Source organism: Trachurus trachurus (assembly GCF_905171665.1).
Source record: "Trachurus trachurus genome assembly, chromosome: 11".
In the NCBI taxonomy this organism is placed as follows: domain Eukaryota; kingdom Metazoa; phylum Chordata; class Actinopteri; order Carangiformes; family Carangidae; genus Trachurus; species Trachurus trachurus.
The window spans coordinates 24,390,586-24,408,766 of NC_139904.1; the positions used below are offsets into that span (position 1 = coordinate 24,390,586).

At 41.4% G+C, this 18,181-nt stretch overlaps 1 protein-coding gene across 1 annotated transcript in view; it reads right to left on the bottom strand.

The window, feature by feature from the left end:
- slc25a13 (solute carrier family 25 member 13) overlaps positions 1-8,609 on the bottom strand; it is a gene marked incomplete at its 3' end in the record, with an annotated part of 48,870 nt that extends 40,261 nt beyond the window's left edge. Inside the window, exons 1-4 of the mRNA XM_083981560.1 lie at positions 8,517-8,609; positions 7,269-7,322; positions 6,967-7,109; positions 597-712 (exon numbers count right to left, since the gene is read on the bottom strand). Of these exons, the coding sequence (XP_083837686.1) occupies positions 597-712; positions 6,967-7,109; positions 7,269-7,322; positions 8,517-8,528 (325 nt within the window). The 5' untranslated portion in view covers positions 8,529-8,609. The remainder of the gene's footprint in view (positions 1-596; positions 713-6,966; positions 7,110-7,268; positions 7,323-8,516) is intronic.
- Positions 8,610-18,181: the final 9,572 nt, after the last annotated feature.

An 18,181-nucleotide genomic window follows, 5' to 3' on the forward strand; every position in this document is an offset into this window, starting at 1 on the left:
TGCGCACTGCTCAGCCTGGATTGGCTAAAAAAGTCTCAGTTAAATGTCAAATGCAAAGAAATAAGTGCTGTGCGGAGACCTGAACTTTTACCTCATGTTTATATAATACCATTAGATGTACTGTACACCGCATCCCAATTGTAATTTGTTATTTGACCAGCACAGATTTACTTTGTCCACAACTTTGTTTTAATCATGAAAATTATTGTCAGTGTTAGTTTCCATAATATCCTGGCAAAAGAAGAGGTAAGATAATGGAGTAGAGTATATTTGATTTTTAAGAAGAGATTAAATAAAGTTTTTAAAAAAAAAAAGTAGTATGCTAATACAAAACGCCCAGAAGATGGGCAAAAATAAATATCATACTAACAACACTGTAAAAAAAATATAGCGAGGAATCTGTAACAAAAGTGATCATACATTGCTGGGGTTTGTATTTTCAAGGAAAGATATACCACTCCAGGTCTCCTGCAAGGCACATTACAACACCTGCTGTGTACATACCAATGGACGAGTGAGACACAAAACACATCTGTGCAAACTTGACTACCGTATTACTTTATCTAATCCTGTGAAGCAGAGGCAGAGTTACTCACCAAAAGTGGTCATTCCGCTGCCAGCTTTATCAAACAGCAGGAAGGCGACCATGAAGAGGGAGTCCGGAGCACATAGCACCGACTCAAAGGCTACAAACTCCGGGAAGGAGATCAACCTGCGAGAGGAGAGGAGGGTAGAGAGACAGAGGACATGCAGGACTGTCAAAGGGTGTAACGTGCTGTCATTTGAGTTGATGTATTACTGCTGTCTTTCAGGTTAGCTGTATAAAAACCTCATCCGCTACACATGCAGAAACACTGACAATCTGATATTCGTTTAGCCACACATTGCATTAATAAAATAAAATATTGGATAAAAAAAACAAAACAAGTTATTTTACCACTGCATTAAACTAAAAACTAGTACACCAGTTTCAACCCATCAATCTGCAGTGTGAGTAATTCAAGCTGCCTTTTATTCAGTAGTCTGTTCTTCCATATGTAATGTCATAAACTCATCGAGTGTGACAGCAAGAAAAGAAAACATTTTAAAAAGCTCAGTGTGTGTTCCCGGTCTGCGCTGGCAGCTGGTATGGAGAGAGCCAACTTTACACCACCGGGGGAAAAAAATTATTAAATAGGAAGTTTTATATTTTAGTGTGCCATTTTAAACAAGTAGACAGGCAAGGAGGGAGTCGGGACTTGGGAGCCAGTTGAAGAAATATGATATATTTCAATGTACATGTAACATAATATGTAGAAGTCAAAAGAAGGCATGGTGGGAGAAAAAAAAATTGGAAAAAATGTGAACATAATTTGTCTACGTGAGCAATATGAGCAGATGAGACGTCTCTTTGTTCTTTATCAGACTTTCTACATAGGGGTCAGTGTTACACATGTGCCCTGGCTCTGCATGGTAACGCATTTGCCAACTAGCATCATCAACAAGAAAAAAAAAAAAAATCAAATAAACATAAACATTGCTATTGTGTGAACCCAAAGACAGCTCCCTTGGGAGAATCCTGCTGTGGGGAACTGGACCACGCAGTCTAGCCTTTATTTAGGTCCCGGTTCACAGTTGCACACAAGTCCATTATGAATTTCACAAATGGATCTGATAATTACAGGAAGGGTCAGTGCTAATGAGCAGTCCCCGAGCATCCATCTATTAAACCTATTTCTATTTCCAAGGGGGAGTGTGGAGAATAAAAGGGAGGGAGGGGGGTACAATGATTACATTTTCCTGGTTGCTTTAATTAATTATGTTACCAACTAAATTTAGAGATGTTTGTTTACATGTGGACTGTTTTGAGTTTAGATGCTTATGTGTATCTTTATACTCTTTATACTGCCATGTATGCAGAGGATAAACTGTCAATGAGACAGACTGCGAAGGAGAAGATAAAAGTATTGGTTCTGAAAATTGTTGAGCGCCACAGAGATACTTCATAAAGGTTGAAAAGCAATGTTTAGATTACTGGCTTTTGAGTCTAGTCTGCGAGAATGTTATTTCTTTCTTCAAACATTCACAGGGCAGAGAAACAGTGAACACAAAAGCTGCTTTTAATAAAAACTCAGAAATACACGCACTTGTCTCATACAAGCGGAGCAACAGCGGAAAAGAAAAGAGGTGTGTGAGGAAGAAAAAAAGGAAAAGGAGGCAAAGAGAAACGAGGGGAGGGAATAAATGTGAGCGTACGGTGGCGAATGAAATCAGCTGTCATTGTTTCAAAGGCAAGACTAATTGTTTTATTAACGAAGCAGGTAGTTCTTAAGAGCAAGGCCCTGCTGATGGCAAGTAGGTGGAAGGGGCCACAAAAACACACAGCTGTGACTGTGGATCCACTGTTAAAAACAAAGCCAGTACCATTTCCACTGCGCGCTGCTGGAGTATTATCAAACTCTCCAATAATGATCATTCCTTTGTGACAGATGTATAGTGCACTCTAAAATTATACCTCTGAGCGGTTAATAAAGGAGTTCTCGCAGGTACAGGCTGCGACGCAAAGACTCAAGAGCTCTAGTTTCGCAGACAGAACCGAGGGAGAAAGTCAGATTTCTTTTTCTTTCTTTTTTTTCCCCCTCTCTCTTTCTTTTCACATGCATCAATTTACATACACACTGGTCATCTCGTCTGTGTTTTCCCAGACATGGATAATCAGCATATTAGTGTAACTGAGAGGGCTGTTGATCACTGAGGGATTGGACCATGGTTTAGACCGGAGCAGTCCAGACAAGATCCAGGGGGCATCTCCATAACACACACACACAAAGAAACATTCCACATACTCATAAGCGTTTACGTGCAGCTCTGTAGCCGGGGATGAAGCTTATGATGGTTGATTAGCAGCGCCATGACGGCTGAGAAATGATTACCACGAGACGGGGGGAAGCCATCGTTTTTTCGCTATGCAGGCCCAACCCAAACGAGACACTCAATAATCAAATAAACCGACAGCATCTCCCAACCATCAACTGCTATGGCATGTGTCCAGGGCTGCCCCATCCGCACTCGCGCTTGTGCAGCCCGGGACGAACTTGGGGAGACGAGGGCTAATGTGATACTGCGGCATGGCATCTCCTCAGCGAGCTGTGTGTTTGCTTAACTCTGAGAGGAACTTTGTTAAATCTTTAAACAGGCCCAGACATATCCATGACATGTATCAGACGGGAGACGCAACACACAACTGCATAAACAAAGACTCATTCCGAGAACGAGAAGGTGCCTCTAAAGAACGAATCGCCTTGTTGTTTACAACTACTTCCGGGTAGAAAACCAGCAGACAATAGCAGACAGTTTCGCTATATCTCATTTTTCATGTCACTATATCGCTTTTTATAAAACCAATGATTGGACAAACATTACTGTTTATGTGTGCACATTTTTGTAATTAGTCATGGTTATCATAGATTAGCCGGGCTAACGGTTAGCTGTTTAAAGCAGAAGTAAGCTGAATATTTGTGTTAATATAAGTCTTAAATACTTCCGACAGCAATCACTTAGAGTGTTTGGTCTGAAACACGGGTCTGTCAGTCACTCTGCTCTGCTGTAAGCCGAGGAGAAAAATGTCCTTGTATCCTACAACCTTTATCCAATGAGGAGAGAGAACGGCATAAAGGGGCGTTCCTCTCTCTGTGTGCAGCCAAGGGATGCGCCTGAATGTGGTGACGTAGGGACGACTGCTAACTCCATCTGTTGACAAGAAGTTAGCCAAAACGACCAGATCGCTTACTTCTGCTTTAACTTTAATAACTCAGTGACTCAATAAACGGTCCATGAAAAAATATTTTCTTGTTATCTTAGTAATCTTAGTTACAACATGACTGAGCTAACTGGAGTAGTTTCAGGCGGGAGGGTTTTAACAGCTGACGTCCTGATGTTAGCTTAGCTACCGCCGTTAGCTGTCCCTGTCAGCTGAGCCACTGATGCTTTCTAGACACTGTGATTCCCCCAAACTGAATAAATACCACACATAGCAACACAAAACACACACACAGAAATAGTAATGTTTCTTCAATCATTTCAGATTTGTCTCAACAGTGATAGGGTGTGAAAAATATGATATATATAGCTAAACTCTTGTTCGTTACTACTGTTCTCATTCAAATTACGTGCTGGTTTTCTACCCAGAAGTAGTTGTAAACAACAAGGAGATTCAGTCTATGACAGCTGAAAGATGCTGCTGTTAAGATGCCAATACGTTTCGATTTAAAGTGTCTCTCCCGCATAAAAAGTCCACCCTATACTCCATATATTTTGTTTGTTTTTATATTATCCTCGCCAACCCGGCTTTTATCTCCATCTCATCTCAGCAGGCATCTAAATACTCTCCTCTGAACCGAGAGCCAGGCTTGGAAACGTTGTTTACAAGTAACATAAATGCATGGTGTTTGTTAGGCCTGGCTGATAGAAAGACAGCTCTCCTTGGTTGATAGTAGTGGGAGAGAGGGGCTTCAATAATCCCCTGTCCCTGGCATCTTGGCATTGTTACTGACAGCCTTCCACCCACCTAGAGCGTGCTTGCACACAGACATCCACACACAGACACACCCCAGAAACACACAAACACACACACCCAGGTGAGTGCTAGCTGCCAGGATCTTTTCGGTTTACAAGAGTGGACACCCACCAGTCCAAGTCCAGAATGCCCACAGCAGCTGGCAGACTGCTATTTTCCCAGCACGCTCCCTTAACAAAGTTTTTTTTTTTTTTTTCACTCTATGGCAAAAGTGTTTTTTTCTTCACACTTGAACAGATGCTTCTATCAATATATCAGAGGGAATAGAGAAGCAGAGAAGCAGGGAGTCTGACAGAGCCAAAACGAAATGGAGGAAGCTCAGAGTGCATTATGGTACTGTATGTGAGAGTGTAAAGAGAAGTGATGATGAGAGAGAAAGTATGTAAAGAAAGTCAAAAGTGAAAAGAGTGGACATAAATAAGTTGAGTGAAAGAGGAAAATCTTGAAACCATCTGGAGCTCCTTTATGTCAGTTCACACAGACAAAATGTTTGATCCCTGGAAATGGAGACATCTCAGAAGTCCCATCTCCATTTCTCTCTCTCGCTTTATCCATCTATCCATCTATCTGTCTGTTTCTCTGTCTCACTGGGAGCAGCAAAAATAAGAGGGAGAAAAGTGATTTCCACATAACAGATTGTTACGACTGTCACTATATCCCCTGATTTACACAGTTGCGGAGAGGGAGGCAGACAAATGCGTTTTCACTGTTTACACCCTGGCATCTAAGTAAAATTTCTCTCACACAGATACACCCCGACACAAAAGTATAAGCAAGCATGCTGCCTGCCGTCCGACCCCCCGCTAAATCTATTACCCCTGACTCATCTTGTTGAAAATGGAGTCCTACCTGAACAAAAACAGCAGCAGGCGCACTGGCTTCAAATATACTACACTCATATACCAACCAAAACTTATTGTTCACAAACATATTTGCATGAGATCGGGCAGAGCTGGATGGAAAATACAGCCACTAAAGTGGTTTGTTTTGTCTTGCTCCCTATTCTTTTCATAAGGTTTGCACGGCTGAGCGCTTGAAAAACAATGCATTTGTGTTTTTCAGCTAGCGCAGACGGGACTGACGTTGCCGCATCTCCACTTTCTATATCTATTTGCTTTGTGTTCATGAGACGCTGGTCTGCAGAATAATCATCTCCTCTCTTTGTCTCGTCAAATCATTTATCTATCAAAGTTCAGGAGGAAAATAACCCACCGCAAAGTATTAGTAGCATAAGGCCTTTACATCAACTGAAAAAAAAAAAAAAAAAAAAAAAATGGATTGCATCTGAACGAAGGTCTAAACATTATTCGGGAGAACAGACATTTAAAAATGAAAAAAAAAAAAAAAAAAAAAACTTTTTTTTTTTCTGTTTTGCCCCCATATCATTTCCATTCCCCTCCACAAAACCAAAATGAGGTTTAGATACAAAGCCTGGGCCATGGGTTCCTAATAGATTTACCCTGATGCCACGGCCACCATTTATCCTGCTCCAAAGCTACACAATGCAACAGAGTGATCCTGAATAGCATGGGCAATTATAGTGCACGTGTGTGTGTGCGTGTGTGTGTTTCTGCGTGCATGTGCCTTGCTCTCTCTTTTTCCAATTCCAAAACCCCCACTACTCCATCTCACCATCCCCTGTACATACACACACACTACACACACACACACACCTTAAAGCAGATGTAATAACATGAAACTACACAGCCATGTGCACTTTGCTCTTTGTAGAAGCCCAGGTGGTTACCATGGCGATGTAGGGTTTTTTTTTTTTGTTATATCTTTTTTGACTTACCCTAACATTTTATTACCCATCATTATGTATCATTAAATACATACATATTAATGTAAAAAACAGGAGCGATGGAGATGGGGGGAGGAGTAAGTGTGAAACTGGGGGTGTATCTACAAAGAAGGAAACACCTGAAAGGGGCCTTTGGTGGTTTGATGTCTATTTGCTATATAATTCAAGTATGAGCATCCTTCAGTGAATTTTTTACACCAAAGGACTCAGTACAACATAAATCTGTTCATACAATGCAAAACAATACTAGAAAGGTAGTTATACAAGATCAAAGAGACACATAATGGAGATAGTGATAGCTTTGATAAGAGTCTGTCATAAGCTTACTTAATAGGTGGCTTAATATCAATGAGAGTAGATGAATTTGTGGCATAATGAGAGGATCAGCATAGACATTTCACAGTCAGATGAGCAGAGACTTATCAGAGATATTTTCAAAGACGGGTGATGTCAATCCTCATGAGACTCTAATTTTATCATTTTGAAAAAAAAAAAAAAAAGCTACTGCTATTTTTGCTTTGTATCTATCACATCTAGTCTGAAAAGACAATTCAAAGTGTAACTGGATCTGAATGTGTGAAACATCACATAATGTTAGGACACCTACCCATCTTTCTTCTGGTCCACCACTCCAGCCAGCAGTGTTGTGGCCTCATCCGACAGCCGGATGTCTGTGTGGGCATGGAGGAAACGGCTCACAAAATCCTGCGGTGACATGAAGTGCTCATCGTTCTTCTTAATGCTGGCATACTGTAAAGAGAAAATCAGGTGGAGACGGGAAGGCAGATGCTGAGCTTTAGAGTTTTTTGAATAAAAGAAACAAACATAAATTGAACGATGAATGAAAAGCTTCTTTTATAAGGAGGGAAACACAACAGGGAAAACAAAAGCATCTGGGTAAAGTCCTACCTTTTCAAAAATGGCTTTCAACTCAGTGGGGTCGGCCCTCTTTGGCAGAATTGCCTGCAAAAGAATAAGTGAATTTGGTGAATGCAACTTTCATCCACAGTGAATAAACACAACAAGCCACTTTGTATCAACACCACACTTTGAATAACACTGAAGAACAGTGGCTCCTCTCAATAGAAAGTTTGGTCTTTTTCTGACCTCTTGTCACAGGTTGTCATGGTGGTCGGTAAGGAATCATTTTTCATACTATTAGCTGATGTAAAACCATTCAGGGATTCAAAAGAAAAACCCCACTGGAGGTTCACGGCTATGTTTTTATCAAGCTTCTGACTCCTTTTGTAAACGTGAGCAGGTTGTGAGGAAGAACCAGTTTGTGCATTTTAAAACCCCAGTGAAAGGTAAGGAGATTATCTATGTCCATGTCACAAACTTAATCTACTATAGGAGAGGTGTTTAATGCTCTGCTCTCATCAACCTGCTCTCGACCCCTCAGATGTATCCTGTGGCCCAATGAGGGGTCCCAGACCTCTGTTTGGAAACCACTGCAGAGAGAAGATGATGCTTTTGTTATAACTTTACCAAAAAAAAACAACTTAACAAAAAACAGCTGTCAAAAATTGTGCTATTAATCATGTTAAAAGTTGGTGTGTGTGCACTAGAGTGTAAACTGAAGCAGTTTACTGAACTTATTGATTGCAAACAAACAATGGCGGCAGCCCACCACCACCTAAAGCCTGAGGAAACTTCTGCACCTGCAGATAGTTAAACACAGGATGCCACAACATGTAGCATGGAGCTAACCAAGGTTACCGGTGAGTACAACAGACTGAGCAGACAGCAGCAGGTAGAGGAGCTGTGGCCTGGGAGGAACAGGGCGGATAAAAAAAAAAACAATGAGCAGCGGTATCACCGGTGCACTTCGCATCATTTTTTTCAGACGACAGCTCAGTCACTTTAACTCAGGTGCATTAATAGCCAAATGGACAGCTACATGGACTAGCTAACCGGCTATAGTAAAGCCTCAATGTCATTGCCGTACGGCCAGTGTTAACCTCTAGCACATCCTCTTAATAGGCTAACCGGTGGAGAGCGAGCCCTCCGGGGCAGACAGGCTGCCTGCTGCCCGGCTGCCGGCCGGAGGGCTCCGGGGGAGACGCCGCCGGCAGACAGCACCTCACCGGCGAGGAGAGAGGGAGAGGAGGGGGGAGAGAGGAGACGGTGATGTGGAAAAACTCATCAGCTGCTTACCTTTGCTGCCATGCTAAGCAAGCTCACCGTCAAATAGTCCCGTTCACTTCCTCCTGCGTGACGACGTTCCCATGGAGATCAGATCACGCGCCGGTGCAGTGAAAAGGAGGATGAGAGAGGATCAGCTGTGCACGTGGTGCGGGGCACGAGAGGTCAACTGGTCAGTGGCTTGTGCATGTCAAATCCATTCAGTCTATTAATGTCTCTCTGTGTGTGTCTATTAAACTTTTTAAAATGCCACGTAACTTATCTTAGGTGTTGCAGGACACATGACTCCCTTTTTTCTTTTTTTACTGACTTAAGTGGTAGCAGTCGAAACTGGGGACATCCCTGATGTTTAACACAGTAATGAACACTGTATGATACAAAGTCCTAACCCTAAATTGATTTTTTTTTATATATTTCCTTTACATATAGTGTCCAGATCCACCTGCTTAATAATTAGACACAGTTAGCTTAGACTGAAATAAGTTATGCAATTTAAATGGTCCTGTTTGAAATAACATTTTTCTTTTGATAGCTAGTTTCCTGTAATATCTCAAATGCTGCATATTCTGTACATTTATGCACAGATTTATAGTCATTTGTATCCATGAAGAAAACAGTGTCAGCATGGATGGCTATAGTGACAGCCTGTAGTTGGTCTCATCATCATTAACCTGCAAAAATATATACATGTATAATATACAGCATCCTACTGGACCACTTGCTTTTAAAAAAAAAGAAAAAGAAAATAATTCATACTCAACAGTGCATGTGTTGTAGGGCTTAATTATACCTCCTGTGGTAGTGTTGTAAAATTATTTTCATCCTCCATCAACCTCAAAGTTTTTGCTGCAGTATTCACTCTGGTCTTTTTTGTATATGAAATATAGTTGTTTTGTGGGAGTTTATTGTTATGCACAGAGTCTCTACTGTACTAAAGAACACATGCCTGTTGACGTCAGTATAAACGTCTTACTTCCTTCCTGACGCCTCTTCTTTCCTCACACAGTAAATGGTTCCTATACTTTATTTCCAGCTTTTCCAGCCCATCTGTGCTTTGTGCCGGGAGGGAAAAAGGTGCAGAGAGAATTTCATGACTACAAAAGCAAAGGTTAACATTACTCACAGCATAAAAACAATTTAAAAGGGAGCAAAAGGGCTCTAATGGCCCGACAGTCTTCAAAGAAAATGTATTTTGCGCTCAGAATAATTCATAGCTTTTTGCTGGTGGCTTTTCAGCTTCCCGGAGACCCAGCATGAACCACTGTATTTTTCCCAGCAGGCTCTCTGCTCCTCGCAAAATGGCCTTCGCCAGGGCATACCTCGCATCCCCTCCAAATATTGACAGCACTGAGTCCATCGCTTATTGGAAAAATGGCTGTAAGTAATGTTTTATCAGCAGATGCAATCTCCACACCTGTATTTTCTCCTGTCATATGACAATATTTGACAAGATTAATGATTTGATCCCATGACATTTTATTTCCCATCACTGTCAATCTGCCAGCAAACAACTCTTACTTGTGGCATTTAGTGTAGGAAGCATGTAGCAGCATTTGCTTTGCTCTTGTATTATTCATGATCTGAAAATTTTCTTGAGGCATATAAACTACGGTGTCTAGCGACTCTGACACAAAGCTCTCTATTTTTAGCAATCAAACCAACAATGTTTCTGTCAGCCGCCACAGAGTAAGTGGGTAATAATGATAAACCTTCATGACCTTTCAACTTCCATGGCTTTAGGGGTCTCCTGCCCGCGTCCCCAAGGGCCCACGTGTCCTGACAGCTTGAGCGATGAGTGGCGGACGGCTGTCTCAATTCACTCCCTCCTATTTTTAACCCACACTAAACACAGAGCGTCCAAAATAGGCCCGAGCTCTAAACAAATGATTAATAGGGCACTTAGGGCCTCCCCACTGACCAGTGTGTCCCTATTAACAGCCAATAACGGAGGCCTCTGGGGTCAAAAGGTTTAAAGACTTTCTAATAAAAGTAACACAGACATGGGGATGTGTTTTGGAGGAGAAAAAGTTGTGTCTCAGTTTGAAATGCTGACAAGTTAATAATCCCTTCTCAAATGGCCCTACCGCACTAAAATGGCCAGTTTGTTCTTACTTTTATTGCTATCATCTGTCAGTCACTCACATCTCTCTCTCTCTCGTTTTTTCTGCCATTTCTTAAGTGGACTGAAAGGACTAAAACAGATTTACAGTAATGTTCTCACTGGGGCTTTATTCTCATTCCCCACACTTTCTATTCTTTTTAGGGTTGAATGTGAATTCTTATTGTATTTTTAGGCAGGAAATGCCTTAATGGATTCCCAAAGACGTATTCATGACATGGTAATGAGATTCAAATTTGTAAGACATTTTTGACCTGAAAAAGAAGGCCGCTTGTGGCAATGGCTTTGTCCTGTTTCTGACTGCTCTGGAACACCGTCACTCTCAGTATTCCCAGTTTTGTCTTTTTGTTTTTTTATTTTTAGAATATTTTAACACTGTATGGAGACACAAAGCCAAAAAGACATAAAATGTAGAAAGAAAACTCTGTAACTATGACGGAATATATTGATCTGTCACTTACTGTCAAAACAAATTTAGCAAGGAGTGCATGGGTCATTGGCAAGTTGCACTGTATTATTTTATTGCACTGAATTATCTTAAAATGTGTTGTTTTGTTAGGGGTTGTCTGATTGTATCTGTTTGAACAGAAAACATATTTTTTTTAGTAGAGTAGAACAGTTTATATCCAAAGTTAATGACTCATTATTACATGACTTTACATTATTATAAAGTGGAAGCACAATAATGAATGTGAACTGAAAGAAAAGGAGCATTTTACAAACTTCATCCCAAAGACATGAATAGGGAGGGCAGGAAAGTTTCTCACTCATTCTTTTTCTGCTGCTTCATAAGTTTAGATTCAAAATCTTTAGTCTGAGCCTGCGCAGTGACCAATAGGCCTGCAATGTCTTTGATACAGAATTTACCTCAGGGGATCAATAAAGTCATTCTGATTCTGATACTTGGTTTCGATGATGCATTATAAATGAGGGCTACATGTCTCTGTGTTGTTGCTTGTGAATTATTAAACAAACATGTTAAGAGATGGACAGTCTCTTGAGCACCACTGGGAATTTAAGCAGCTAACACATGAGCCTGAAGCTAAAGACAGAAACAGTCAGAGTGGAATATTACATTTTAACATTTCTAATTTTGAAATGCCATAACCTGCATACACCCTTCTGCTGCTTTGAATACTCATCAGGACATCGAATGTGTATTCATCCGCTGCTGAATATCGTCCTCATCAAAAACACTTGTTAATCTTGTGAACAAAACTCCTCATCCACAGCTGATATTTGAGGTCAGGTCCAGTTCTTACTTTTGTTTGAGTAATGTTTGCTGAAAACTGGTAGTGCCTAGCCTTTTATCTTTCTAATTTCATAAAGTGACGCGATATTTGTGACCCATTTTCAGTAGGAACGGAATTAGTTTGGTGCTGTGAGTGCTGTGGTGAGTGAGTGAATAAAAGATGTACAATTTTGGTCTTGGTCTTCTCATGGGGTTTGTGGACAGCGAAATAAATAGGCAGAATATGACCATTAAGTTTCAGAATTTTGTATAAACCGGGGAAATATGTTTTCTATGACCAAATTGACCATATAATATTATGGACAGACAGAATTATGACTCCTTGTTATTGACTTTGATTTATTTCACTCAGTGTGCACACAGAGCAGAAATATTATATAAAAGTAAAAGCATTTGAAAGTGGAGAAGAAAGTTTTTTATATGACTGTCAAAATCTGAATTTATGTGTTTCAAGTTGACCCTGGTTATGACCCTGACATAACCTCCACCCTCTTTCTCTTTTCACTTTTTTGTTGTTTTTTAAAAGTTTCAAACGCTCTTATTTAGACCTGTCATGCCTGAGAAGTTAAATGTCTTGCTCAATGACACATCAGCAGGACACATGGCTGCTGATGATGGACACATAGTGGCTACAAACCTGCAACCACTTGATTATAGCCATTTTATTTCCCCCTCTAATTAACTATGTTTCATGTGAGAACCAAGATTGATGCCAAAGTCGTTCCAGTTGTGCTCAGCGTTTGAAAAACTCTGAGATGAAAACACCCATTGTGCAACGACAGACCATTGCAAACTTCACACTTGCCAAAGCAGGAATTTTATAACTTAGGGGACCCACCAAAAAAAAAAAAAAACCACAAAGTAGACAGACTACCCAGATAGTGTGGGATGACTTAGACAAATCTGTTTTGAATAAAAGACAAGAAGGTGGCAAGAATAAAGGGGATGGGAGAAAACTGAATGGGGGAAGCCATTCTTATGAAATCAGCCTTGTAATCCATCTAATATGCTGCACTGACAAAGCAAAGAAGTGCTTCTATTTTCTGCTTCTTTCATACGTCTTTCTGGTTTAGCCTACTTACTCCTCCATAAGAAAAGCATTATTTGTGCTAATACATAAAAGCCATCATGTCCTTCCTTTATCATTCATATAGGGGAGCCTTCTCTCTCTATGCTGCCTGTCTAACAACAAAACAATGCCTCTTATAATCTACTTTCATTTCTCCAATCAGTTGGTTGTCAAACACTATGCTTAATCACCATACATAGTGTGCACTGCATTAAAGTGGCATTCTTGTAAACACCATATCTGTAATAGTGTGTGACAAGCCGCTTTTGTTTACACCATAATAACTGGGTGTTTGAATAACTTCTCAGTGACTTTAAGTAACCAGCCAGACTCACTCTGCTTCCATTCAGCTGTGCGGTTTGATAACTTGGACTGACGTTTGGCGTGGAGCTGACTGTGGATTAGACCAAACAGTAGGGGCTGAATGGACGTCTCATTCAGTTCACCTGTGGTCCTGAGACATGCGAGTGCATTTCCTGTGCGTGCACACTTTCGGATGCAGTGTACATCCGCTTGTCACATTATGCAAATGTCGACGTGGGCATCCATAAACATGTAAGACAGTTAATATCAGCCCCGCCTACACACGTTTATTTGAAGCACCAGCTTTGCTTCATGTCCACACACTCTCCCTCTCTTTTCCATGTGCCCATGAAACTCTCCCAAAAACCCTCCAGGCGGGCTTGTCTTCTCTGTAGCTTCTGGATGAATCTGTTTAGTATCTTTCAGTTCTGATGAAACGCTACACTAACCATGCTTAAGGGCATCTGGGATGGGCGGTGGGCCTGGGGAGGCAGGGGTGAGGGAGGATGGGAGCTTTGAGACGGTCCAGACAGGCCTCCTCCTCTCCCACAACAACAAGGACCCACACTGAAGCATGCTCGGACCCTGCAACCAGAGAGGGCACAGGGGTCCTCCAGCCTGCCTGGCTTTTTGGGATAAATGAACCCAGATGCTTCCCGCAAATGCAGAGCGACCAGGCTGAGGGAGTGAGTGAGGGCGGGGGAGTAGGTGGTAGAAACGGAAAAAGAGGAGGCTTACCTCTTTTTTCTCTCTCTCTTTCTCGCAGTTGTCTGTCAGATTTCTGCACTTTCTCATAACCACTGATCACAGAGGCCTCAGTGCATGGAGCATTGTGGGAAATGATCAGGGGGGTGGGGGGGGGGGGGGGGCGTTTTTGCGTTTGAAGGAGAGTGAGAGCAGCAGCAAATCTTTAAGTCCTTTCCTGTTCCTCTTCCTGTCAAACTGCCACCTGGACTGAGAGAGAGAAAAAGGAGGGAGTGAGAGAGTGATGGTCGCATTTGTCTAAATGACTTAATTGAAGTTCAAGTCGGTGCAGGAAGTTTTACACTAACATGAACGGCGTGATTACATTTTTGTGTGACTTCCTTTATACATTAGCTGGACCAGCTCTCCACCGCAGCAGTGCACTTGATTGAAGATGCAGAGCTGCCACCCTGCTCGTGGTTCCTCTCTCTATAGGATAAATACCTGCCAGTCAGTCGTGTCTGTCCTCTTTTAAAGGAATCGTTTGACGTTTTTTGAAGTGCGTTTTTTTTTTTTTTTTTTTTCGCTGCCTTGAGTGAGACGAGAAGATTGATACTATTCTCATGTCCTGCCCTGTAAATATGAAGCTACAGCCAACAGCCACTTGTCAACAAGTCACCCAAAAAATTACAGCTTTCAGCCAAGAAATAGTCCAGCTCATAACCCTGGTTAAACCACAATGTGTTGTTTTTACACTGCAGTTTTGTACAGATTAACAACAATATTAAAAAAAAATGTATGGATAAGTTTCAGAGGTGCTAGTAAGTGGTAGGCCTGTTGCTACAGAGCTAGGATCGCTGATTACCCCCCGTTTCCAGTCTTTGTGCTAAGCTAGGCTAACAAGTTTAATTTGCCACTCACCAGTTGATTCTTCTCTAATACATCATGCATCAAATATAACTCCATAATGACTTCAAATTCAGTATAACAATTTGATGTGATGATGATGCAATAAAGAAAACTAGCTGCATGGAAACACTGAAATGCAGATGTGTTTTTTTTTGCAGTAGCACTCAAAACTTCTTTTCCACCGCGGACTGCAGCGAAATGTTTCTCACCAGGGACCTCGGGAGTAACCTGTGTCACTACCAATCTGCCAGGCTCTCCTGATGCCATCCAGATGCCCCATCCTGAAACACACACCGGCCTCTTTGTTTGCTCCACTTGAAGTTTAGAGCCCCCCCTGTTTTTTTCAAAGCACTGGACATGCACTGACACATATACAGATGCACACATGCACAGATACACACTTTTAAACCAGTGCAAAATGCACGGGTACCCCATGCACTCCACCCCCACCACGCGCACGTGCCCGTCTGAGGTAGATGCAGCAATGGGGAATAAACGACAAATTTCCTATTTCATTTCACCAAGTCTCGCCTGTTTTTGCTCACTCCTAACCCGCCTTGCCACATCGGAAGACCAAGAGTTAAATTAGAGAGGACTAAATTTCCTGAAATGAAATGACTGTCAACTCAACTTTGCTCCATCACCTCAGAAGAGCGCAAGAAAAATAAGCCAGTCCTTCCATTCTGTTTTTGCCAATTGAACAGCAAACAGACTTTGAATTATCAAAGGCACCCGAGGTAGAAGTCGCCGCTCTCAGATGAATTATGAAACAAAGTTGAGTTGTTTTAGTCTGTCTTTGATCTCAGAGATTTGTAGCGAGCCAACAATATGTAGCTCCTGTATATGTCAACATGGCCATTAGGAAGTGCTGACATCTATCTGATTAGGATGACAACACAGCCAGCACCTGTGCATGAGTGTGTGTGTGCGAGCACGAGTGCTGCTTTGCCAAATGTCATTCATATCTGCTGTCCTACGTGCATGTGTTTATGCACTTTACATGTGTGCATTCTTGTACATTTGAATGTAACTGAGTCTGTGCACTTTTGTTCTTCCACATCTGTGTGTGTGTGCATGTGTGTGTGTGAGGATGAGAGAGTGCATGCCTGCGTGGTGTGCTGGCTCGCTGTCCTGCCTTGAGGGGAGATAAATGGCTGAGTGTTGTTGTTGTCCAGAGAGCAGACACTCAGACAGCCGCTCACACATGATTAATTGTTTCCTTGTTGGGACTGGGACCAGTTGACTGTGTCTGGGCCAAGGCCTCCCACCCAGCCTTTCCAGGCGTGTGTGTGTGTGTGTGTGCAAGCAAGAAAGAGAGTGATGAAAGGCAAAGACAGTAACAGAGAGAGGGAAAGAATGTTATGTCCTATTTTACGAGTTTGTCTGTCACTGTACTCTCTTTTTAAGCATGTGCTATTGTTTTGAACGCCGGCCACACAGTGAAGTGGTGAGGGTTTTTGGTTGAATGTGGTGAGAGTGATCGATGCGAATTGAGGGGATGAATTTGTCCTGCAACCTTTTTATGTTCACTTGAATTGGACTGTGCAATGTTAAAGGTCTTTAATGGACTTTTTCCTGCAATTGTTTCCCTCCCTCATGTAGTTATGATGCAGATACTGTGGCGTGTAATTAACCATGCTCTAATTACTTGATCCAAGTGAAAGAAGCTTTAGCTATTGCCTTGAATCATGGCTGCACATTGATTTCTCATAGGTCAACACTGCTCAGGTTGATCTACAGTGATGCTGGGTTTCATGGGAGTGCATGAGTGAGTCTGATGATTGATTAATTACAATTATCAGAGGCCTGATAATTCACCAGAGATGATAATAACATCAAGTGTGCTTTATTGCTCTGGCGGAAAAAAGCCTCTCCGGTGTCTAAATTGTCCCCCCTGTTAATTTCTCTTCCTTCACTGTCCAATGCTTTTAAGTGCAGCAGGACAGGTGGATGGCTGATCCACTGTGTTCAAATATTGGAGGTTTGGGAGGGGACGAGGGCTAAAAAATCAGGAGTAAAAATAGAAAACAAACTCCCTAATTGCCAGGTATCATGGGCATACGGGAAGGAAACTCTGCAGGGGGTGTTGTTACCAGACGTCACAGTTAAAAACACGCTGCCATCCTCGCAGGGCCATTTGGCTCGGTTGCACATTGTGATTTAATGATGGCATGAGGATGACTCACATGCAACACTGATTCACTTTACATTAGACCCACAGCAGCTATTATCCCTCCATTGTGTTGGTAAAAGTACTGGACTCCACCAAGACTTGTGTTAAATCGATGCAAAACATTTACTCAGTGAGAGTTTCTACTTCAGTCATGTGTGCTATTTCACGGTGTAGGCTATCAACCTGGTTTGTGATTGAATTGGGTGGTTAGTGGATGAATAAAGCAGTATTGGTTTTGTTAGGTTTTGTTGTCTAACTACCTTTTTTCCCCAGAAAAAGCAAAGAGCAGTACAATGCTGAGCCAAAAAAAAGGGGTAGAAGCTTGAAGACAATATTACCCACATTGTTGTAAAACCTTAGTTTTTCTCAGAATGATTGCCACAGACCTTAGATATGCAACAGTTTGATACCAGAATTTAGGTTTGAGCAATCTAATATAGAAAATGCAGCAACAAAAATGTTTCTTGTTTGAATATGTGACGTAAGTGTAACTTTAGCATTTTAATTCAATGAGATTAGAGGCTGCAAGTTACTATTTCACTGCTAAGTTACCTTTTAGCAGGACAAGTTCAGGAGTTACATTTAGGCCTACACTGATTAGATTTTGCTTGTGCTTTTATGTCGAGTAAAAAAACAACAACAAATTACTATGATGTTGGAGCGTCAACATAAACTGGAGAAATGCAGAACATAAAAAAAGTGAGTAAAATATTATTCACTATAGGGCTAACTCACCACATGACTGCAGTCTGTGCTACTTTTTTACTTTTTTCTTTGGGCTATTATTAAATTTACTACAATCTGTTGTAAACATGTCGGAGCATCAGAGTAGGCTATATTTTCCATCAACATAAAAACCTTGGTTTAGACCAACTATGGCTATTCACACTTTGTTTTCTAACCTACCTGTTTTAGTTCTTGTAAATGATTGTAAATGTACAATCTGGTTAACCCCTCAAAATGTTGTATTTATGGTATGATAATAATAAGTCATATTCTGGTCTTGGCTTTGCAGGGCACTATTCTCTGTGCTCCATTTTTCATACTTGTGAAATTATACATTTATCTGTCAAAGTCCTGTGAGATGGATCGTGTCATAAACTGCGCGGCTGAGACAGGGACTCATAATCGGCCCTGACATCAAACCAGAGTCTTGTGTTTTCATAGT